At 32.1% G+C, this 24,473-nt stretch overlaps 2 protein-coding genes and 1 pseudogene across 4 annotated transcripts in view; 1 reads left to right on the top strand and 2 right to left on the bottom strand.

Moving 5' to 3' along the window:
* Positions 1-522: 522 nt before the first annotated feature.
* LOC131647656 (peroxidase 47-like) lies at positions 523-3,092 on the bottom strand (annotated as a pseudogene).
* A 7,594-nt stretch (positions 3,093-10,686) lies between these two features.
* On the top strand, positions 10,687-14,373 carry LOC131653248 (protein COFACTOR ASSEMBLY OF COMPLEX C SUBUNIT B CCB2, chloroplastic-like). 3 transcript variants are annotated; one of them, XM_058923335.1, is made up of 5 exons: positions 10,687-11,182; positions 12,046-12,117; positions 12,711-12,854; positions 13,294-13,501; positions 13,652-14,373. In XM_058923335.1, exons 1-5 carry the CDS (start codon positions 10,874-10,876, stop codon positions 13,864-13,866), a joined length of 948 nt encoding a protein of 315 aa, XP_058779318.1. In that variant the 5' UTR covers positions 10,687-10,873; the 3' UTR covers positions 13,867-14,373. The 3 variants fall into 3 exon arrangements, with proteins under 3 accessions (XP_058779318.1, XP_058779320.1, XP_058779319.1); XM_058923337.1 differs by having other exon boundaries at positions 13,666-13,804; XM_058923336.1 differs by having other exon boundaries at positions 10,690-11,182; positions 13,348-13,501.
* Positions 14,374-16,531: 2,158 nt separating this feature from the next.
* LOC131653247 (histone-lysine N-methyltransferase ASHH3-like) overlaps positions 16,532-24,473 on the bottom strand; it is an 8,571-nt gene continuing 629 nt past the window's right edge. Inside the window, exons 2-13 of the mRNA XM_058923334.1 lie at positions 23,343-23,467; positions 22,880-23,006; positions 22,585-22,693; positions 22,398-22,497; positions 22,250-22,328; positions 21,971-22,142; positions 21,780-21,860; positions 21,313-21,439; positions 17,585-17,621; positions 17,388-17,472; positions 16,839-16,884; positions 16,532-16,755 (exon numbers count right to left, since the gene is read on the bottom strand). Coding sequence (XP_058779317.1) covers positions 16,684-16,755; positions 16,839-16,884; positions 17,388-17,472; positions 17,585-17,621; positions 21,313-21,439; positions 21,780-21,860; positions 21,971-22,142; positions 22,250-22,328; positions 22,398-22,497; positions 22,585-22,693; positions 22,880-23,006; positions 23,343-23,360 — 1,053 coding nt within the window. The 5' untranslated portion in view covers positions 23,361-23,467 and the 3' untranslated portion in view covers positions 16,532-16,683. The remainder of the gene's footprint in view (positions 16,756-16,838; positions 16,885-17,387; positions 17,473-17,584; positions 17,622-21,312; positions 21,440-21,779; positions 21,861-21,970; positions 22,143-22,249; positions 22,329-22,397; positions 22,498-22,584; positions 22,694-22,879; positions 23,007-23,342; positions 23,468-24,473) is intronic.

Below are 24,473 nucleotides of genomic sequence, written 5' to 3'. Positions count from 1 at the left end.
TTTCATTATAATAATTTTTATATTGTTTTATGCTATTATTTTATGTATATTATTCCATTTTTGTCTAATTTAATTTTTACATATTAAATGGAAAGTTGATGTCAAAATATGACGAGTTTTGTTGTTATTTGATAGTGTATGAATGTATAAATACAAAGTCATGTTCCTATTTATATGTGTATGTATGGCTCAATAAAATATTTGTAAAAAACCAAACCAACCGAACCGAACCAAAACACGTTGGTTTGGTTCGATGTTTTTTTAAAAGTCAACTGATCAAACCAAACCGCGATTTTTTTCTCTTGCAGTTCGAATGGTTTTTTTGTCAAAACCGCTCAAACCGCACCGCAAACACCCATGATAAAAAGTTAATTTTTTCTAAATTTTCATAGCATGATATTTTCATAATATGAAGTTTCTTTTATTTCATGCGTTTATAACAAACAATTTCTTTTACTTTAAAACAAAGTCTTCGGACTATAAATACATACTTTGGAAGGAAGATTTCTAACACCTCATTCATTTTATCATTTACATACAATATAAATAGTAATAGTTATAGATCATAGAACAAACCATACATATTTTATTTCATATATAGATCATGTACTTCTCATCTCCTCGTACAAACTACAATCCGATACATTCAATTTATTTTACGGCAAATTTTTCTTACTTCTCCTTTAGAACCATCTTTAACATCAAGCAAGCTCATCTTCACCATAGCTTGTTGAAAATCCAAGAAGAACAATGCCTCATTCATTGCATACATGTTCACAATGTTCCTAGTTTGTGGGCTATTGTACAATGTTTGGTCCGAAGTAAGAACACCATTGTTTGAGACCAAAGAATTGAAGTATGAATTATCAAAATCGTTTCTTGTTGCATCAAAAGGTTGTTCAGCATTGTCACCAATGTTGCATGTTTTGGAGAGTGTTTTTGCAAATTCTGAATCCAATGTTTGATCCAATTGGGTTAGTCTTTCCTTGAAAGAAACACACCTTGCTGCTCCTAGTGTGTGAGCTCCTGAATAATTAAAATAGCTGATGATGATGCTTTTAATAAATTTAATAAAAATATTGCATAATCAAGTTGTTATTAGTTGAGTAATCAATACATATTTAAATAAACACTTTCAGAGAAGTTAAAAATTTGATGATCCGAATTCGAACTCAAAATTTTTAATACAGAAAGATATTTTAATAAGTATTCAAGGCCGTTCACAAGGCCAAGAGCGCCATCAAGCAGTAAAGAACTGGAGGAGGTGATCTCTCATTCATCCAAAAACAGACAATTCCACCCTCCAAACACATTAATCACCATCTGATTAGATCCAATGGTTATCCACACAACGCACCTCACCTCACCCAATCAGTTTTAATTGCTTTCATTATTTAAAGAGAGAAACACGGGATTTTTAAATATTCAAATTTATTTTGACTCACACATTCAGGCCCGGCCTAAGGTCAAGGCAAGGAAGGCCTTTGCCTTGGGCCTCATTTCTTAGTTCTATATACGAGGCTTCCAAATAAATATCTTAACAATTATATACCAAAAAATGAATACAAAACCCAATATATGTGTGGTAGCCAAGCGGTAACGTAGAATCAATTTTTTCTCTCTAGGCAGGGTTCGATTCATGCTATAGTAATTTTGGAGACTCATTCTTTTCTTTTATTATTATTTATTACAAATCATCTATCATTCAATACATTGATCATTAATCTAACAACACATTTATAATATGATTAATCATTTATTTTAAAACTTGTAAATATAGTTATGTTTTATTTGTGATTTGAGAAAATTATATATAATTTTGATTTTGATACATTATCTAGTTTTATTTGGACATACAAACTTGAGTAAGATTTATTATTATCTCCACACTAATAAAAACAAATATTTTTGATGAATTATTTTAAATTAAATTTCTAAAATAATATTCTCTTTTAAATATGATTCTTAAATTATATAAAAAGTAACATATATTTTATTATGTAATTCAAAAGTACATAAAATTAGTAAGTTTAATTCATATTATTTAGATGATAAAAAATAACATGATTTTTTATATTAATTAAAGATTGAATTAATAAAACTAATATATTAAATTTATATTATTTAGAAATTTAATTATAGAAAATAATAATTTAAAAAATTTGTTGATGGTTTTCTTATTTTAAAATAAAAAAATTTATAAAAAAATTGTTAATATATTTTTTGTTTAAAAAAATTCTAAATTTTGCCTTAGGCCTCCAAATTCGTTGGGCCGGCCCTGCATACATTTGACCCTTATTGTAATGCTAAACTTACATGTTAGTCATCCCTCTCTACTACATTGAAATCACAACTCCACCACAGTAAGGTATTACCTCATAATTTCTTTGATCATTTCTAGTTCTAAACCGAACAATAACATCCACAAATATATTAATTAAAGCACAAATATTACCGGAAAGAGCCACCATATCTTTTGGAGAAAAACCATGTTGACCAAACATCCTAACGAGTTGAGATGCATTGAAAAATGGAGGTGGCAGATTGAAAGTATCCTCAATTTTAGACCTTGTTCCATCTTTCCTTCCTTTTGGTATGTTATACACTGGACCACCAGCCTGCACATATCATGTTCTCAATAATATTACCACAAAAAAAAAAAAAAACTTCATTTCATAATAACAAAAAGTGTAGAAAAGACTGATCTTACAAAGAAAACTGCATCTCTAGCAGCCATGGCAAGAATATCAGCACATGAAACCACTCCAGCAGCCATCTATTAGAACCGACCCATCACATCCCTATCATACAAGAAAAATATTAACCAACCACTTTTTAGTATCATATATGCATGTGAAGAAAGAGTGGGGAGAGCATAAGAGAGAGAACCTCTATGAAACAATCATGGAAGTGCATTCTGACTAAACCTGCTGCTAGGGTGGGATCATCCTGCAGAGCTGCGTTGACATTGTTTTTAACAACAGAATCAACAAAAGGGCAGCTAAACAAAAGTAGTAGTTCATGCTCAATCCATATGCTCCTAATTTGAAACCACTCATTATCACAAAAAATAGTGTAAGCAAATTAGCCATTGTTAGATAATATTAAAATAATGCAAAAGATGGATTTGTGAAGAATCTTGACAAAACTACATTTATATACATGTCCGAGTGGAGTGAGAGGGTTTAGGTTAGTTTGTAGTGAGGCCTACAAATAGAGAACTTTACAAAGTTGGGAAAAGCTGGCCATTATAATCTGTCATATATTTTGCCTTTGGAATAGTTAATATTCATCATATATATGAATCTTATAACCATACATTATCACCTTTCACCAATTTATGTATGGTAAGGGTACATATTACATAACATTAACTTGTGATGGAATATTGTAAAAAACAAAAAACTTATTTTATAGTGATGGAATTTAAAAAAAAAAAAAGGAAAAAAACATATTGTGGTGAGAGTATATAAAACTTGCATCAGAGATTTATATGAGAAAAATGATGAGTAATTAAATATGGAGAGAGAAAACTATTATTCATTGATATTAACCATTAGATTGATAAGAATTAATGGTCAAGATGTGAAGTAAGTCTTGATAACTTACTCTTGGAGTAAGAATATCCCTCCTCATATATATGTGTGTGTGTGCGCGCGCGCGATTTCCATCTACACTCTATTCTCGTCTTTGTCAATAAACACGTTTGACGCCACGGTGATTAAAATGCTCCTTGAACTTTGCATATTGAACTTCTTGAGAAGCTCAAAGCAATACCTTATTTGACTTATGAAAGTTCTTTCTCCGGCTTGCTTGATTTACAATCCTAAGAAATATGCGAGTTCTCCCATTTAAACTTGCAAATTCTTAGCAAAGAGATTCATTATTGTTAGTCCGTGAGACACTTTTAGTGAGGAGAGAATAATAGAGAGAATAAGGAAAATAAGGATTGATATTATTGAATTTTATAAACTGAATTATAAATTATGTCTATTTATATATAACTAACTTGTACACTAAGTAGGATAACAAATCCTAATTGGGTTTGGGCTTAGATTAATCAACTTGGATTATATCTAATATCTTAATGGCTTATTAATTGCATCATTAGGATTCCAATCCCATGCAGAATTTTCATCAATATCTCAACTCACCACGATCTTCTCATTAATTAGATTGAACAACATGTATGCACCAGTTTTATGATATCCTACCAGAATCATAGGTTCACTCTTATCATCAAGCTTCCTTCTTCTCGCATCAGTAACATGCTTGTAACAAATAGAGCCAAACACCTCCAGATGACTCACTGATGGTCTTTTCCACTCCACACTTCTTCAGAAACCTTGTTCTTCAATTTCTTGGTAGGGCATCTATTCATAATATAAACAGTAGTGGTAATAGCTTCACCCTATAATGATTATGGTGAATTCTTCTACTTCAGCATGCATCTCGCCATATCCAATATGCTCATGTTTCTTCTTTATGCAATTCCATTATGTTGAGGCGTATAAGGAGGAATTACCTCGTGATTGACACCATGTTCTGCACAAAACTCTTCAAATATCTTGGATGTGTATTTGCCAACTCCATTTGTTCAAAGAACTTTGATCTTCTTCTAACTCTGATTTTCGACAAGCTTTTTGAATCTCTTAAAGATTTCAAATACTTCGTCCTTTCGCTTGATCGCATAGATCCAAAGCTTTCGATTGTACTCATTGATAAATGAGACGAAATCCTTGTTTCCACCAATGGTATGCTCCTTAAAAGGGCCACATACATCTTCACATACAACTTCGAGTATGCAGAAGGATCTCATTGGCATAGTCTAAACGAAGGAATTTTGATTTCCTTCCGACTAAACAACCTTCATAGAGTTTATCGGGCATCAAAAGACTTGGTATGTCGTTTACCATCCCTTGAGTAATCTGTTGATTAAGTGGCCTGAAGTTCAAACGGCCAAACCTCAAATGCCACAACCAACTATCCTTGTAGTCGACAACTGTTTTCAAGCATTATACCTCTATCAAATTGATCATATTCTTAAATGTCTGATTCTTCGATAGTGGAGATTTCAAGACCAAATTGTTTTTATGTCGAACAATTCTAAAGCTCCATATTTCATGTCGGCTGAAAAACCTTTTTCGACCCGTCGTCCAACACTTAGTAGATTGCACTTCATGTCAGGTACATAAATTACATCTTTGATCAAGACTTTTGCACCATTGCTCCTTTGAAAAACAATATTGCCAGTACCTTCTGCTTGCAACGAGCTATTATTTGCAAGTTTGACTTTGCTCTTGCTTGACTCGTCGAATTCTGTCAACCAGTCCTTTCGACCAGTCATGTGATTCGAGCATCCTGAGTCGGGGAACCAGATCTTGGATTTGATATGGTTATCTGCAACTGCAGCCATAACCACCATATCATCAGAATCATCTGAGTCTTGACGTGCGAGGTTTGCTCCTTCATTTTTGCCTTTTGTCGATCTCTTGTCTTTCCTGTACCAACAGTTCTTATCCAAGTGACCCCACTTTTCAAAGTTATAGCACTACATACCTTTTTTATCTTCTCTGTCTTTATGATAGTTTCCAACTCCTCTTTTCGAGGATTTAAAAACCCTATCACCGACCTTACTCTTGTGAGGATTCGACCAAGATTTCTTTCCATGAGTCTTGTCGTTTTTGCCTTTGAATTTGTTGGAACCACCATTCTTCTTCCATGTCTGAGCTTCTAGTGCTTGTATCGAATCTTGAACCCTTTTCCTTTCGACAATTCTAATCTCATGTGCCTCTAACAAACCAATCAAATCTTCCAATTTTAGGTTTTCAAGATTGTTGGATTCTTAAATAGCTATGGATTAAAGTAAGAGGTCAACGTATAAATTACCTTCTCAACTATCATCTTATCAGTTAAGGTTTCACCACAACCCTTCATGAGATGGACGAGATTTTGAACCTTCACACATATCCTACAATCTTTTCATCTTCTCCCATCTACAGCAATTCATAATGCCTTCGCAAAGTTTTCAATTTGACAATTTTAACTTTCTCACCTCCTTCATCGTACTTGACAAGAATATCACATGCCTTCTTCTCCAATTCAACATGAGATCTTGTTGAAATTCGCCAAATCTACTGTCGATTGAATGTAATATGTAACCTTGCAATCTTTCTTCTTTGTCTCCTTGTGTGCAGTTTTCTGCACGTCGGCTGCATTCCAAGCAAGCTTAGAAACGTTGTTTTTTACCACTTCTAGGGGTTCATAAAAACCAAACAAGGACTTCATCTGCTTTCTCCATTAGTTCCAATTTTTGCTGTCAAGAATTGGAAGAGAATTCAGAATTCTATTAATACCATTCATCTTTGTAGTGATTGATTCATGTTCCTTGGAAACACGACCATTAACATGAAATTCTTCAAAACACGATCAAGAACACGAACCGGAAGCTCTAGATATCAATTTGTTAGTGCGCGAGGTACTTTTAGTGAGGAGAAAATAATAGAGAGAATAAGGTAAATAAGGATTGATATTATTGAGTTGTATAAACTGAATTACAAACTATGTCTATTTATATACAACTAACTTGTACACTAAGTAGGCTAACAAACGGTTTGGGCTTGGATTACTCAACTTGGATTATATATGACATCTCAACAATTAGTAGAACCGAATTTAATATCATCGACATATATTTAAACTAAAAGAATATGCTTTGCTTTGCGCCTAATAAACAAAGTGGTGTTTACTTTACCACTGTTTAATTATTTTTTGATTAAAAATTCACTTAAACGCTCATACCAAGCTCTTGGAGCCTGTCTGAGACCATAAAGAACAATTTTGAGTTGAAAAACATAGTTAGGATTTTCGTGATCCTCAAAACCATGAGTTTGTGAGACCTAGAATTCTCTGTTTACGTAACCATTAAGAAAAACATATTTAATATCCATTTGATAAAGCTTAAAATATAGGAAGCAAACGAAAACCAAAAGGAGACGAATAGCTTATGCACGAACTACAGGAGCATAAGTCTCCTCGTAGTTTATTTCTTCAGCTTGACTTTACCCTTTTGCCACTAGCCTGACTTTATTTCTAGTAATTACGCAATTTTCATCCATCTTGTTCCTAAATACACATCTTATGTCAATGACGGTTTGATCAACTGGACGGGGAACAAGATCCCAAACATAATTGCGTGTAAAGTTCTTCTTGCATAGCAAGTAACCATCTCTCATCAAGTAAAACATCATATATCATTTTAGGTTCAATCAAAGAGATGAAAGCAGGATACTTATAAACATTGTTAACATGAGATCTAGTACTTACACCTCTTTGGACTTCTCCTAGTATTTGATCCAACGAGTGATCTTTTGCAACCACCCAATCTTGAGACAGTGAGTTGAGGTCTCTTGTTTGTCTTCCTTGTGTGAGCTTTCCTCTTTATCTTCATTAATGTCTTCATCCTTTGGTGAAGAAGAAGGATCCTCTTTGGAACTTACGTCGTTGATCAAGTTCTCCGTTATCACACATGAAATATCAGAACTAATACCTTTTCCCGTCTTTTGGGGTGAGGACTCATCAAACACAACATGATCAAGTTCAACCGATGATGTTTAATGATTGTAATAAACTCTATAATTTTTACTCAAAGATGGGTACCCTAAGAATATTCCTTCATCGAACTTAGCGTCAAATTTATCAAGATTGTCTTTTCCTTATTTAAAATGAAACATTTGCAACCGAAAATACGAAAGTAAGAAATATTTGATTTCCTACCTTTAAGTAACTCATAGGGTGTCTTTTCTAGGATTGGTCGAATGACCACCCTGTTTAAGAAATGGCATGGGTTATTAATCGCATCTGTCCAAAAATACTTAGGCAAGCTCATTCCGCTTAATATGATCAAAGGGAGTTCTTCTAAAACACAATTTTTACGCTCAACAACACCATTTTATTGTGGAGTTATTGGACATAAAATAAATTTGAACAATCCAATTTTTGTTTCAAAAGTTTTGAAGTTGATAGTTTTCAAATTTACCACAATAATCATTATGGAATAAGAAAATTTTCAAATAATTTTTTTTGACAAACTTAGCGGAATAAACAAAAATCTTTCTAGATTAAAAATAACCTCCAAATAAATTTAGAATACTCATCCACAATCTTGAAAAGTTTCATCCTTATTTTTGTAATTATATTCTTGTAATATAATTTTGTTTTGTTTTGTTTTATCTTTGTTGGTATTTGACTGTATACAAAAACTCAAACTAAAAACATTAGTATCATCCCCTACCATTTCAGCGAGCTTTACTTTTGCCGTATACAATTTATAGTGAATTCTACTTTTACCTTCTGTCGCATCTAATTTGTCTAGTCAAGGTGTAACTAATATTAAATGTGTGAAGTTGTAACTAAAAATAATCGAGAAAGAAAAGAAGAAAAAAAAATCAAAACTCCGTAAAATGGAAGGGTGCAAAAACACACATAACGACGTCCTATTTTGTCTAGGTAAATATTTGAATTTATAAGAGTATCTACTTAAAAATATATTGGTTAAAATTTGATTACGATTTATTCCAACAAATATATTTGTAAATATTTCATTTATTCTAACAAATATATTGGTTAAAAATTGATTATAATTTTTTTTTAGTTTTCACTATCGATATTCAGTCTATTGAACTGTCTAATAGGAGTATAATTTAGGATTAATTCTAACATCAAGTGATTTCATCCTTCTTACTATCAGAGATCAAACCGTGGTCTTTCTTTTAACATTCAGTTGCGTTAAAAATAAACAGAAAATCGAACTAAGTGGGGTGGTTGCACAGCTAGCTGGTGTCCAATATAAGGGCAAATGTGGTACCGAATTGGAAGGTTATCTTTATATGAAGTGAGACTGAACACAATATATAGTGCTAGAAAAAAAAAAAAAAAGTGGCAGTAGCGTGCATGAACAATGAAGAATGAAATTTCATCATTCATCCGTGTTTTAATTTGTTTGTGCTATCAACGCGTAACGTGTGGGCTTCACTTTTTTTGAGTATTTGGTATTGGAAAATCATGCTCTTCCACTTAATGAAAAGTGTGACATACGAGAAGTCAGCGACGTGATGCTTGAAGTGAAAAACTTGATCATGAAAAAACAAACGAGGTTTATAAATGATGTGATAAACTTTGGCCTGATGGTGAGTTTAGTACGTAATTGATATCTTATAGGATTTTTCATGGAACACTTCCTGATAAAATTGAATCAAATCAAATTACATTATGGTAAAAATTTAGTTGAATTGAAAAAAATTATTTCAATTTATTAAGAATTGAATCGAATCAAAATCATTAGTTTGACATACCGTTTCGAAATTCCGAACCGTTACAAGACTATTTTTTCAAACTGAACCATTTATTAAAAAAATGAACCGTTATGCTATTCTTTAGTTTTTTTATATATAAAAAAATTGAACTTATTTTAAATATTTTTTATTTTTCAGTTTTTAGTTTCAGTTCAGTTCTAGAAATGTTTATGCATTATGGTTTGATTTACTAACCAAACATAACGATCGGTTATTTTAACTTTAACTCAGTTTGATTCGGCGATTCAGTTTAATTTTAAATTTTTTTAAACAATCCTAATTTATGTGATCTAGCGGTAAGATACCTACAAATACTCACTCTCAGACACTCAAGTCAACCACGGTTAAAAGTGAAAGGTTTTACGGTTAAAATAATATGTAGTTAGCATTCATAATAGGGTTTTAGAATTTCATAACCCTAGAACCTTCTACAAAACACCTGCCCCCAAAAGACAATTGCTTAAAGATCCTTAGCTGCTTTGATTAGTCGGTTCCAATTTGCTTTCGAGAGTTTAACTGAATCATATGTCTTGTTAGATTTTGGAATTGAGTACATCGACTCAAACCGAAATAGCAGTCTCTTAAATCTGGCCTGGCATAGTTGGAGTAAGGTTGGACAATTGGGCGACTTAGATTGATTTCGGGTTCAAAACTTAAATTTAGTGTAAATTGCGGTTTCATTTTAGTATTTGGAGGATTCGGTAAATTCGGTTTGTCGGATAAATCGGATTGACTTAATCGGTTTAACATTTATTAAATAAATCTTTAAAGATGACTCATCATTTATAAAAATCACAAACATTTAACTTTAAATATTTTTTTAAAAAAACTATCAAAATTTGAGAGTAAACTAATAAAAAAGTATTCTTTATTATTGAAAAAAATTATTATTATGAGATAATATTTTAAATATCATTTGAGTCATTGTTATATTTTAAACCACAAGCTAAATAATATTCAAAATTTCATGTTACATATATATAAGAATTAAATTTTTAAAATGATAATAATCTTATAACATTACGAATCTCATTTTTATACTGAGTGATAATAAAAATAAATTAAATAAAATATTAATTAGGTTTGGTCGATTTCGGTTTTTATAGAATTCAAAATAATCATCCGAGTCCGACAGAATAATCATATACCATCCAAATTAACTAACCCAATAAACCCGTCGCACAACCGACCCGATCCATAATCAATTTGAATCGAACGGTTCAAAATTGTCCAACCCTAAGCTTCCAATAGTTTTCTGATGGGCACGTCGGGCGCATTGGATTTTCGATGAGCACTATTTTTTCAAATTTGTTTCTAAATTTCTTCCTTTTTGTATTCTTCTTTTTGTTCTGTAAAGATGGATGGGATTTTATTGGCTTTGCGACCTTCCCTTCTTGTAATTGTGTTTAAAAGTGTAAATTAAATTTACCAAAATTACCACTGCTAAACGAAACTACTACAAACAAGTGTGTGAGAGTAGTAATAACTTGAGAAACATTAGCCAGAAAAAAAAAGAAAAGATGAACAGCATAACAATTTTATCATTGAAACCCTGTATTCATCACACCAAACTTCTATTTCCCAAAAGCCTCTCCACAAAATCAACAACAATACTTCGTGCAAATCTTCAGCCACCCAATTCCACCAACACAACCCAGCAGCAGCAGCAACAACAACAGCTCAATCTCTCTGTTCTCCGCTTCACGTTAGGGATACCTGGGTTTGATGAATCTTACTTGCCTAGATGGATTGGTTACGCTTTTGGTTCTCTTCTCATCTTAAATCACTTCCTTGGTTCTGATTCTACCACTATTACACCACCTCAGCTTGTAAGATTTTATCTTTTATAGATATAGATATATAAATAAACATATTTTCCTTTTTATTATTTTTGTTTAGGTTTAATATCTTTTTGGTTTCTTATATGTACTCGTGATTTTTTTTGGTCCTTTAATTTTTGAGTTTTTCTATTGTTTCTTAAACTAAAATGACTAAACATGATAAATTTTGAAGTATTGAAATATGAACTTTTTTAAGTTAAGAGAAATCTCTAGATTAACCTATGAACAAAAACGGATATTAAGCATTTTATTTACTTAATGTGTTAAATATGCTTTGGTTATGCAAAGGTAAATACAAAAACATTTGTCTTATAAATTAGTTTCTGCAATTGCGCGTAGAGGATACCTGAAACAATTACAAGGCAGAGTTGCTATAGCATAACCTAATTTGAATAAATCACTATTGTTCTATATTGCGGTATTTGTATTTAGTATTAAATGTTGTTAAATTGCGGCCTTGCGGGTATAGTGGCGCCATTATGTTGTAGCACAACAAAATTTTATAAAATTGATATTTTTCGGCGGTTGGCAATATAGTGGGTGGCTCATCTGGTATTTGCTAGGTGGATAATATGGGTGTGATCCGTTGGTCCAGTGTTACACCTCTGGCAGCAGCATTTGTGTGTATTTTTGCTTATTTGGCCTTAATTGTGCCTGTGTTGCAGTTGCAGATACATGAAATGAGACCTTGATATTTTTGTTTCTTACAAGATCTCATCTAAGTAGTTTTTGTGGGAGAGTAATTTGGATATTACGTTAAAGTTTAATTTGAGATGAAAATAAAACTGTTTTTAAACTTCATTTGTTTTTGTGAGGTGATTTTGAATTGGTGTGTTTTCTTTAATATGTAGAGAACAGAGGTTTTGGGTCTGTCTTTGGCTTCCTTCTCAATTCTGCTGCCTTACCTTGGTAAATTTCTCAAGGTAACTTTATCCATCTATATCATTTTTTTTACCATGAATAATTTGAATTAATTCCATAACAATTAGTAGATATATGTCAAGCTTCCATAAATTCATTAAAGCAAAATTAAATGTAAGTGTAAAATTTCTTTGGACATGTTTGGACGATGTCAGAGTAGAACGTATTTCTCCTTTAGAATTTGAAGCTTTTGCATCTACAAATGATTTTTAGCTTCATTTTTTTGTTCAAAACCAAAAACACACCTAGAGAGCTTGTGAAAATAAGTCGAATACAACTTATAAACATGTCATAAGTTGTTTTCATAAGCTCTCACAATTATTCTCACAAGTGCTTACTGCTTATGCGGATAGATAAGCTTAAATAAGGGATACAAGCAGGCTCAAGCCTAAAACAATTTATAGACATGTTATTAACTTTTTCATAACATGTCTCAAATGCTAACACAGGTGTTTACGCAAGTAGATAAGTTCAAACTATTTTTTCTATAAGTCAATCTAAACATTACCTAATCTCTTGCTTTTAGTGTAAGGAACTCAAATTTGAAGTTTTTCACATATGAAATTGATCCTAGACATGTCTGAAAAATTGTTAGGGTGCTCAACCAGTGGATCAAACAACTCTACCAGATGGAACACAACAAATATTTGTCATGTCAACCGATATAGCGGATGGTCTGAAGGAAGACCTAGCTTGGACATCATATATTTTGCTGCGTAATACAAATGCCATAGCTGCGGTACGGCACATAGATTATCATTATTTATTTATGGTTGTTGTTCTTGATTTTAACAAACTAATGTTTGTTTTGCTATAGAAAACAAGAAAAGAATGAAAAATGGTATGGACAGTTATGGCTATAAAGTAGTATTTGCTGAATTAACATGAAATATACTTGATTAGGATCAAAACTTTAAATTAAGAATCGGTTTGGCAAGACCATACCACTACTTTATAGCGTATTAGCTCGCATGATCAAAATAGAGTTGTTTGGTAACAATTTTCTATCATGAACTTGTAATTTTTTTCATGAGATTATAGTGTTTTTTGTAGTGCTATTTTGTGTAGTATTTGAGCCTACAGTGTATCATATTGTCTCATTTTTACCCTCATTATCTTAATTGAAAGTTTTAAATATTTATCAAATTTATTATTTGTTATCATTTTATATTTTTCAGTTAGTTCAACCGTTATCCATTTACCTTATTCTCAAACAATTCCAATGTGTTCAGCTCATTTTTATTCAAGGAGAAATATGTGCAAGGGGCTACTGGAACGTAATCGATGATTCCTCAAAAGAAACTCTTCTTGAACAGTTTAGAAACAAAATTGAAATTTCTGGCCTCAATGATTTGAAGGAGGCCGTATATTTTCCACAAGACGCAGGTATGTTGCATTTTTTATCGTATCAAACGAATCCACTCCTTATCAACATGAATTGCGCTTCACTTCGAACATTGACTTCTTGTACCTTTTTTTTATTCGCATTGTCTTGTACCTTAGTTCAAATAATTTGAGTTTTGATGAATGTTTCAGATTCTGAATTTCAGGATCTTGTACCTAAAGGGGCTCGCTCTCTTTTGGTGCAGCCAATATTACAAGTTTCTATGGAGAGTGCTACCGATTCGAAAAAACCGGCAGGATTTATTCTGCTGGTCTCGACCTCGAGATATGCATTTAGCATTAAAGACAGAGGCTGGATTGCAGCTGTGGCCAACAAGCTTAGAGGTAATAGTATTATCAAGCTGTAGACGAATGCACACTGTATTACAAACCTCTGCGATGCATGTTTACATGCTGATGTGGACTTCCCTCAAGTTTAAACCAAAATTCAATTCAACTTCATTCAGCTAAGTTGAAGAGGTAGAAAACTTGCTGCAATGACGGTAACACTGGTAACAAAAGGAATGTGTTGGTTATAGTTGAAGCATAATGGTAAAATACTGTGATATCATATTTGGAAGTGTAATTATGCAGCTACTTGACCTGATGATCAAAAAGCTGCACTTGCAAAATTATGTAGAATGAAATTGTCCATATTTAGTATCGGACCTTTGATCAAATAGAATTACCTCCCATGGAAAAACCAGAAAAAAATTGGACATTAGGAAGGACCAGATTTTGCATATTCCATCATCTCCCATAACTTTGATCCAGTGCTTGGTGGCTCCAATAATTGTATAAGTTATCTTTTGAGGTATATCAAGACTAAACATGTTTGCCCATTTGTTCAATAAATTTGCATGTTTTAATCAAAATTTTATTGACTGCACTTTTGGTTCCTTTATTTTTAAGTTTTAGTCTCCTATTTTAATTTCTTTGTCTATTTACTGCATCTATATGTATATCTTTCATAGGTATATTTTATTTCCCAAATTAATTTTATATAAGTATTACTCAACCATATATTAAACTAAAAGTATTATTTCTATAAATAAATATAATAATAAACTGAAATATTTAAATATAATAGTTTTATGTTTAATATATTAATTATTTTAATTGAAATATTAAAAACAATTAAAATTTTAAGAGATAATAACGTTAAATTAATGTTATTATGAAAAACAATAAAAAAGTTAATTTGTTTATTTCCAAAAATTAAAACGATATTTAGAATTTAGAAAATATAAATAAACTGAAAATATAAATTAAAATCAAAAGTTAATTTGTAGTGAAAATAATAAAATAATAATAAACTCAAAATATAAATAAATCTAGATTAATAATAAAATAATATATTTATAATAATAAACCGAATAATATATTTATAATACTACATGAGAAACTGAATAATAATAAACAAATATTATTTTAAAATAAATATTGTAAACAAATAATCTTAAAAAAATGTAAAGAAATTAACGTTTTTTATTAAATACATATATTTTTAATGTTTTTAACATAAACAAAAAATCAAAAAAACTGAGAATAATTTTAGTATTACAGTATGTTTAGTATTTCGTTTATGTTACAAAATATATGTTTAGTAAATAATATATTTCGTTTATAGTTATTTATTTATTTATTAAATATTTATGAAAATAAATTCAATTTTCAGTTTAAATATTTATTTTTAGTTTATCATATATTTATTTAAATATGTTCAATATTTAAAATACATTCAATGTTTATTTAAAATACTTAATAAATTAAAATACTTAATAAATATGTAATTTTAATTTTAAATTATTTAATTTAATAATACAAATTAAAATACTTAATAATAATAATAAATTAATAAAATTAAAATAATGAATGTTTAATAATTTTAATTTTATTTATATTTCAATTTATTATAATTTTATTATTTTCAGTTTTTAAATAATATTTGTTTAATAATTTTTAAATTTATTTATAATAAACTACGTAAAATAACGTATTCATTTTGGAATATATACTATATATACTATATAATATTAACATATTCTTTTTGAAATTTATTTATAGGTTGTTTTTGGAATTCGCCCATATGGCGGCAGGGCCAAAATAGATTTTAACAATTTAAAAATTTATTAATTTTATCGGGCTTAGGCAAAAGAAGCCTCATATCTTAGGGTCATTCCATCAATCAACAAATCTACACTACTGAAAGGTAATGTGTGCTTTACAACCATTTAAGCTAAAACCAACAAAATCGATGTGGGAGTTTTCAGAAACAAAACTAACAAAAATTCCAGCACTGGATTCCACCTCTTCTTTGTTGGTGTGAAACTCCTTGTTCCAATGCTATCTTACAAACAGTACCAACAAAGCATATGTGGAGCATAATGTGGAAAAGTTCTTTAAAAACATTTGTTTTGTAGCTAAACAACCATACAGAGCATACACGTGCCATGGAAAATATACATACAGCATGTAAGCAAATATACATGTACTTGGAAAATATATTGTAGACCTTCTGTCCTTTAAAAATTTATATATACATTGCTCAAGAACATATAAACATAAGCAACAGAACCCACAATTTTTCAGTTTAACTATGAGTGCTCGTGTAAAATTTGTTATATGTCGGTGGATTCCACCTGCATGGCAACCAATTCTAACACCTGGATGGGTATATCTTCAAGCAACATGGTATACTAGCCAAAATGTTAAATGTTCAACAAAAATGGAACAAAGATCAAACATTTAACCAAAATGAATATATTAAGAATACAAAAGTCCAACTCTCTAAAAGCCAACAGAAAATCTTTATTGAATACAAGCCAAAAAAAATCAAGCTTTTCTCCCCATAGGAACCCCTAAATTCATCACTAGATTGTGAATTCCTTATACTAAAAAATGGTTAAAAGAAACAATACATTTGATACAACAATTGCAAAATCCATGTTTATGAAGAACCATGAGTCCTCATTTTACAGTACAACCAGGATTTGCATAGAATACAACAGTACTTTGAATCCGGAAGAAAAATAAAACAAGTTGTTATTACTTTCAAAATTCAATCATCAAGACTTGAGTTGATGTATCCATCTTCGTATTCTTCGTATTCTGTTTGATATTGATACAAGAATTATACACATGCAATGAAAGAATAATGTCTCCAATCTTGCCTAGTTGTTGCATCACAATCTCACTAGTTCCCAATCTTCTTTTGACATGTCATGAATTTCAACACAACCATCCTCAAACATGATCTGTGAAAAAGTAAATGGTTATTATGCATATTTTATCACACTTTTCATCTAAATTGTCAAAATCCGATTGAATAATCTCTTACCTTATGTCTGCGGGTAAATGCATCAAACCATTTAATAATCCCAAATCTGTAGCATTAAAAAACATATATATTATATTTAACATCAGTTATAATAAAATAAGAGCACTTTAAAAAATAACATTTTAGAAAATAAAGACAGAAAAGACGGCTGAAGGTCGCAACAGAGACGGTGCGTCGGTGGCTTCTGAAAGACTATGGAATGGGTCATATCGGAGCTTGCGACAAAGACAATAGAGCTTAAAAAGTAAAAAAGGCGATAGAGCTCGTGACAGAGGTGATGAGACAGAATCACCACAAGAGCTCTGATAGAGACGATGGCGGAAAATGCAGCACAACAGAAGAGACCTGCAAAACCATGGAGCTTGTGGAGAGCACAGTGTTGTTGTCTCTCAACTTGTACATCCGGATTGAAGAGAAAAAAAAACTAAAAATAGATAGCCCAGCTTCATACATGAGAAGATGTTTGATGGAGTGTAAGAGGGTGTGACACTAGTTTTGCTCAATTATATGGATAATATCACAATTATAAAATACGCAATTTTAACATACCTGACATTTCCAAGTTTTTTAATCATGATAACTTCATCAACGCAATTGAGTAAGCATTTTGTTTGGTCAATCACCCGGGAACTTCCTGTAAAACCAAGAACATAAAAAATGAATGTTTTATAGCGTAGAAGACGAAAAAAAATGATAGCAGATAAATCAAATAGTTTTTATATAACTAATAAAAGAAAGAAGCTTACCAATTTGACCAATTTGCAAGCCTCCATTCTGACAAACCTTTACGGACACAAAAAAACGCCAGAATTAGTCAAAAAGGCAGATAACTATATATAGGCACTGCATGATTGAATTTAATAATAGTGAGACGAGAAGACAAATGAGAGGATAGAAAGTTAGTTTGTAATCATCATTTTAAAGAGAAAGTTCATTCAATGAAATAATGGTCATTCCATTCTAAAAAGGAATAGTGCGTCTGCAATTACATTTTCTAGAAAATCATCCTAATTGTCGTAATCAAAGCCCCAAATTTTCTATTCGATGGAGATATAAAATCATTCACGGACCATCATCTAATAGTTCAAGCTATTAGAAGTTGGTCTTTGTCAATGTATCAAAGCTAATAAGACCAAGTGTTTCATAATCGGTGGCCCTTCTGCAACGTGCACGGCTGTGTTTTCAAATGTTTGATATGGCGAAGCAATGTTCCAATAGCATGGTGGATTCCGTGCAAGCCTACATAGGCCGAAATGCCTATTAATTAGCGATAATTTTCAAGAAATACAATACAATTATAAGTTGGTTATGTGTGGTTGAGTCAAACCCTAAGCCCAAATTCTAAGATTTAGGCTATTACGTCATTTGGGCTCAAATACCAAGGTGCCAATGAGACTAAAGAAGCACAAGCACAAGTGATAAATGGAAATGTCGACTTATGGCCTCAATTGACAGAAATATGAAGTGTAATATCTAGGTCATATCTCTATTTGATGGGGGCCTCTCGACACACTCTCGTCATGCTCACTTTTGGTCATGTGACTATGCAGGTCAAATCTCTATTCGACGTGGGCCTCTCAACACACTCTCATCATGCTCATGATTGGTCATATCTAACTATCCAGGTTAATTCTCTATTCGATGCGACGCAAGACTCTCAACACTTTCCTCATGCTCACGATTGGTCATATGACTATCCAGGTCAAATCTCAATTCCATTGGTCATATGAAGTTTGGACTAATGTGAGTGCAATAGAAGGATCTCCACAAGTCATATCTTGGGAGCAATTTAGATTTAATTCTATTATCTTTAAGGATTGGTTTCCTTATTTAATTTTAATCAATATTAGGAATCAAATTTTAGTAGAAGCAAGGCGAGTGCCTTGTGTTTTTGTAATAATAACATCCAAAGTATCATTCACATTATATCAATCAATATAATTCATTATGCCTACAAGATTAAACCAGAGTTATTAATCCAAGATAGCGGAGTGGAGCGACTGACCTCAAAAATGGGATAGCGAGATAACTTTTTGGACTAATTATATGAATAATCTACCTATATATTTAATGTAGATTAAATAACTTTTTGGCCTAATTATATGAATTATCTACATATGTTAATCCCATACTCAATATATTTTAAAAGAAAGAAAAAAAAAATGATATAGAGAAGACCAGGATAGAGAACAAAATAGAAAAGCGAAGAAGAATAGAGAGAAGCTTGAAGCAGTTGAGGCGGAGGAGGAGTTAAGGCAAGAGAAGCATCGAGCGAAAAACGCGAGAAGCAGCGAACAAAAGAAACACGATGGAGAAAGGTGAAAATGTGAATGGGAGAGGAGAAAATGCAAACCACTATAATAAATTTTCCAGTTTTAAAATTTTTTTAAGGGTAAAAAGGTCTTTTCGCATTCCAAAAAAGCCCTATAAGCAGAAAACTGTTCCGGGCCAGGAAGTGCTCCGCTATCCCAACTTTCCTGGCAGCTATTCAAAACTGGGATACACGCCGCTCCTCCGTAGTGGAAGGGTTGCCGCACCGGGAGAGAATCCCAAGATAGCGCCTGGAGCGGCCGCTATTAATAACTCTGGATTGAACCTTGTCTTCAAATTCATATGATTGTCGTATCATCTTCTGTAACCCCTCTTCTCTTATTTTTGTAGAAGAGTTCTTGAAACTTTAGTATTCATGTAACAACACCAATATCTCCATGACTTTGTGGCCCCATTTGTTGCAAATGCAGTCCCGCCTCATCAATCTCACGAAAGCAGTCTAACACAAACTATCCAAGCGAAATAGTCTTTCTTTGGCTATCCAAGAGGCGCTCTGATCCAGCCATTCCAGCTGCAATCTCAACCCAATTGTGTCATAGATGCCATTTTATCCTAATAGGAACCTCTACTAAATTTTTAAACTCAATGTAACCTCTAGCCCCATCATTTTCCAAAATGTGATATGGACTCGCCTAGCCCCATCCTTTTCACAAATGTCCAATCTCAAATTGTTTTTATTTCATTTTTTAGAAGGTACATCTAGAACGAGATTGAAGCTTAGTAAGCTTTAGCTCGAGGGAGACTATTAGTGCATATGAAAATAGTCTGGATTAATTTAGATATTATCTTTTCAAATTAATACTTTGATCATAGCTTAGATTAATTTCAATATTATCTTTTCAGATTAGTTTTTATGTTACCTTATTTATTATATGATTTGTTTCCTTAAACAGCGTTTAGTTTTAGAAAGAATAAAAAATTAATGTTCTGTTTTATATAACAAAAGAGCATTCCTTTTTCTCTAAATACCTAAAGGTCTAAATCCTACAGCTTCAACATAAGTTATGTTTATAGTATTCATTTTCCTCCAACTATACCTAAAAGACTACCCTATGAATTCAGGCGAAGAGGCGGTCTTTGTGACAGGAACTCGTGACCGGCCACAAGGCAGAAAACTTACCGTGCAAGCAAAGAGGTGGTCTTTCATGAATAGAACTTATGACCACAACAAACTTGCCATCATGACAAGTTTCAGCCTTTATGGCAAGGCTAAAAGATACATCTTTATTTATAGTTTTCAAGCAGTTTAGTTCATTCTGAGAAATATGTTACACAAGTATGTTATATGGTTCATTCATAAGCCCAATTTTAACTAGGGGGAGTTTATTAGTGCTTATATGGTTCATTTATGCTTTTGTTTACATTTTTTCCCAATATGGTCACAATTTATTGTAAAAATATGAAGCTTTTGGCTTATCAGCTATTTACCGTAGTTATTTAGTGAAATAGATATTTTTTACAGCACTGAAGTGGAATACAGTGCCAAATGCGGAACTTAGCAAGGGAAATCGCTAGTTGATTTCAAGAGTAGGCACTAACACAAACACAAAAGAGAATAGAGTTGCATTCAAAACACCAACACATACCCGCAAAGATAGGTATGACTGGAAAAAATATATTAACTCACCCTATTTGGGTTAAATGATATTAAAATAAACTTTCCTCCCCTCCCCTCCCTTCGATCCAGATAAGGATTTTGCAGATCAAAGCAAATAAAATAAATGTCTATCGAATTCACAAGTTACTACAGTAATCTAGTAATCTGATTTTGTATAAAATTACAAAAATCATAGCTACGAGCTATGAAAATATATTTGAGTATAGTTTTTTTTTCTCACTAGTGTCTTCACTAACCTCAGCAATCTGATTCTATGAAGATATAGAATAACTAAATCTTAAATATATTTCCAACCACCGTCGACTATACTGAACAAATCATTCAGCACATACGGATGACACTTATCCTAATCACAGGTCTAATGAAAATTTGACAATGTTTATATATTCAACCGATTCAAAAGCACTAGCTCACAACAGAGCTTTGAAATAACAGAAACACGCTGAAATTCAGTATGGTTATTATTATTGAAAAGTCATGGGAGATTTAGACATATCTACTCTATTTGAGAGAAGATGATCCCACCTGATATGCAACTAATTTTAATGCAGCATCTGAAGACATTTTAGGCTTGGTAGGCCGCGCACCCAGCTTACGCCTACACTGAGTAGCTCCACAGTGGCAATCTTGATCTGCACCAAATTGAACAAACCTGCGGCGCAATTAGAAACTTAGAATCCACCATCAATACAACGGAGTCATACTAACATATTTGAGTTTATTTGCTGGCATAAGCACTTATGAGACTGGTTGGGAGACTTTATGAAAATAGTTTTATGACATGTTCATAAGTCATTTCAAACTTTTTTTCATAAGCTTTCCAAGATAGCTTATGAGAACAACTTATAAGAAAACAATTTGACTTTATTTTCTTGTTATAAAAATAGCTTATACGTAAGCACTTATATGATAAGAAATTATTGTTATAAGCGCCTAACAAGCTATTTATCCAAACAGAGCCTTAAAGAGTGTAATAGAAAAAGTGCTCATACTGGTAGTCATAAGTCAGATGCTCGCCCTTCTGTATGTCACGAGCTGCAAATATACCAATTCTTGTTTCACCTTCTATTATCCTTAAGATTGAAAACAATAAAAAGATGTGCTTGTTAGATGATGTGCCTAAACTATTCAATCCTATAATGTTGGACAAAATACAAAATAATACTAAAATTAGAAAGTAAACCATTTCTGCATCTCGGTATTCGGGCAGCAACTATGATTGATATATCTTGATTTGTTTCCCTTATATGTTGCATCTATCACCATATCTCGATTGATTTCACATAAGTAAAAGTTTGTTTCCCCACGATCTTTCATATTCCAGAGCCTTTCTTCGCATGTTTTATCATCGATGACTGTAGAAAGAGGTAACAATAACATCCATAAATAGGTTTTAAAATAAAAAATAATCGTTCTATTATGAGTGTTAATCATAAAAAAAAAAAAAAAAATTTACCATTACCTTCTCCAACATATTCGATGACAAACTCCCCAAGCTTGATATCTTCATCCGCCACAATTCCGGAGCCACATTTCTCAGTCTACAAGCAAAAAATTAAAACTCATTATGTCAGGTATGGACATCATGAGAGGAATAAAAGTGATTATACCTTAACCAATTTCAGCTTTTTCACAGGGCGATGCTGAAAAGCTTTGTTGAGACACGAGACCCCACATTTGCAGCCTGAAGAACAGCATGACAGCAGCATCCTACAGGGATGATAGCGAACATAAGGAATGCTAGCCAACACATGAAAAATGCCATTACGTATCCACACGGAATAGTTAGTTACTTACCCACATTGACAATCTCTACCACATACACTAGTAGAGTCAGGTGAAGATTCGCAGGAGCAGAATATGCCATCGTCAAACTTTCTCTTGTTCTTCTTAGTTACATATATATCTTAAATTTTAATAAGAATCAACAAAATGCGTAACAAGATTGAATATTCAGAAGTAATGAAGAAACAAGGGTCAAATTCAGCTTTGTCAAAGTAGACAAAGACACTCATAAAGCAAGGGCAATACTGTATACGTTAGAGATAAAACGGTTATTGTGAATAATTTGACCAACATTTATAAAGGATACTGCGCTTTATATGGGTGTACTGTGATGTCCTTATCTTGATCCAATCTGGAAGTTCAAAGTCAACAGGTTCCCCAATCTGGCTCAGCAGCTTGTTGAATACAGCTTCAAAACGATTTTGCTCAGAATTCTGTTAAACAGAAAAGCAAAGGAACTCACTTAACAATGTTATCAATTAGAGATTACATTTTATGGACAATTCTCACACACATCTAAAAGAATTAAACATGTATTGAAGCAATGTTATCAATTAAAGACCAAGTACAATTATTTTGATTAGAAATTTTTCAACTTTTTTGATAATAAATGAATAAGTGAAGATCAAATACTATCATTTATATAGCGGTGTTGGTGTCCTATGTTAACATTAATGGAGAGTGTTGTGTTGTGTCGTGTCTTAGAGTCCATGCACCACAGATTATAAGGAACTGAAAAGAAGGACTAATGAAAGACAGCATCAAAAAACCTTTTTCATGATGGACATGGAATCTGATATAATACTGGATACTCCTATGTTATCAGCCTGAGTCTCAAACTATAACTTTCAACCTTTTTCAAGATTCCCTTGCTTCCTTCAAAGACATACTTTGCCTATAGCATGAAGAACACTTTGTCAGCTTGAAGTAAAATAACGCATAAATATATTTTTCTTGTGCAACGAGACAGAACTTAGCAGTGGAATTAAGTTTGATACTTGTTCCCTTTAGACTGTCAAACAGAGTTAATCTCAAATGAATTGCTCAATTCAAAGATGCAGATGTGTTTTAGAAACATAATAAAACAAATCTATATCTACAAACATCTAAACAAATTGCAAAGTGATAATGTATGTTTTATTTCGACTATTTTGTTCCCATCTACAAGGGGACTATTGGTGTCGCATGAATAAACTCATTTAAATGAAAATAAATCTATAAACTGATCTAAAGTCTAGCCATCTAATCTCACTTCTTTGTATCTATTAATTACTGCCAAAAACCGCTTTTTATATGTTCCCCAATTTTGCAATTTTGAAAGTGCCTGCATAGAAGAACTGTACAGGGCCATAAAGGGTTTAGTTTGTGAGTACGCAAGGATCAATTTAATTTCCTTATATCGCATCATTCTCACTTCTTAAAACAAATCATTCTATGCAAATTCTCAACCAATGTTAACAAATATCCGCAATTGCGGCGCTGTGGAAGATATACGTGGCGGTTTTTGGGCTCGCCAATATTGCGGGTTTTTCCGCCACCGCAAAGTGACCGGTATGGCAGGATTTCGGCTCTCTGCCAACCACCATGGACAACACTATTTTCAACCGATGACACTCTTACAAAACCAATTGCTTCCAATATGCATTACTCCGAATTTCGCTAAAAAATAAAATAAAATAGACAACTATCTTTCTCACTCTGAAGTCCAAAACTTCCACCCTCCATTTGAATGGAACAAAAAAATAGGATACAAAATTCTGAAAATTTATAAGAAAACTAACTAATGTAGAATCCGACATATGTAAAAATCTACATTTCCCTTCACACAAACAAGAGAAAATCCCCCAAAGTGTAAATAAAACAACATCCAAACATACATAAAATAAATCAGAATACACAAT

The sequence above is a fragment of the Vicia villosa genome, linkage group LG2, assembly GCF_029867415.1.
Source record: "Vicia villosa cultivar HV-30 ecotype Madison, WI linkage group LG2, Vvil1.0, whole genome shotgun sequence".
Classification (NCBI taxonomy): domain Eukaryota; kingdom Viridiplantae; phylum Streptophyta; class Magnoliopsida; order Fabales; family Fabaceae; genus Vicia; species Vicia villosa.
This window is presented reverse-complemented; position numbering and strand designations above follow the sequence as displayed.

What these genes read in the sequence shown, in the direction of transcription:
- LOC131653248 (XM_058923335.1), top strand. Translation starts at nt 10,874, where the DNA reads ATGAACAGCATAACAATTTTATCATTGAAACCCTGTATTCATCACACC. An exon ending in ACCTTGGTAAATTTCTCAAG is followed by an intron (nt 12,118 to 12,710) that starts GTAACTTTATCC and finishes AAAAATTGTTAG; the next exon opens with GGTGCTCAACCAGTGGATCA. An exon ending in ATATTTTCCACAAGACGCAG is followed by an intron (nt 13,502 to 13,651) that starts GTATGTTGCATT and finishes TGAATGTTTCAG; the next exon opens with ATTCTGAATTTCAGGATCTT.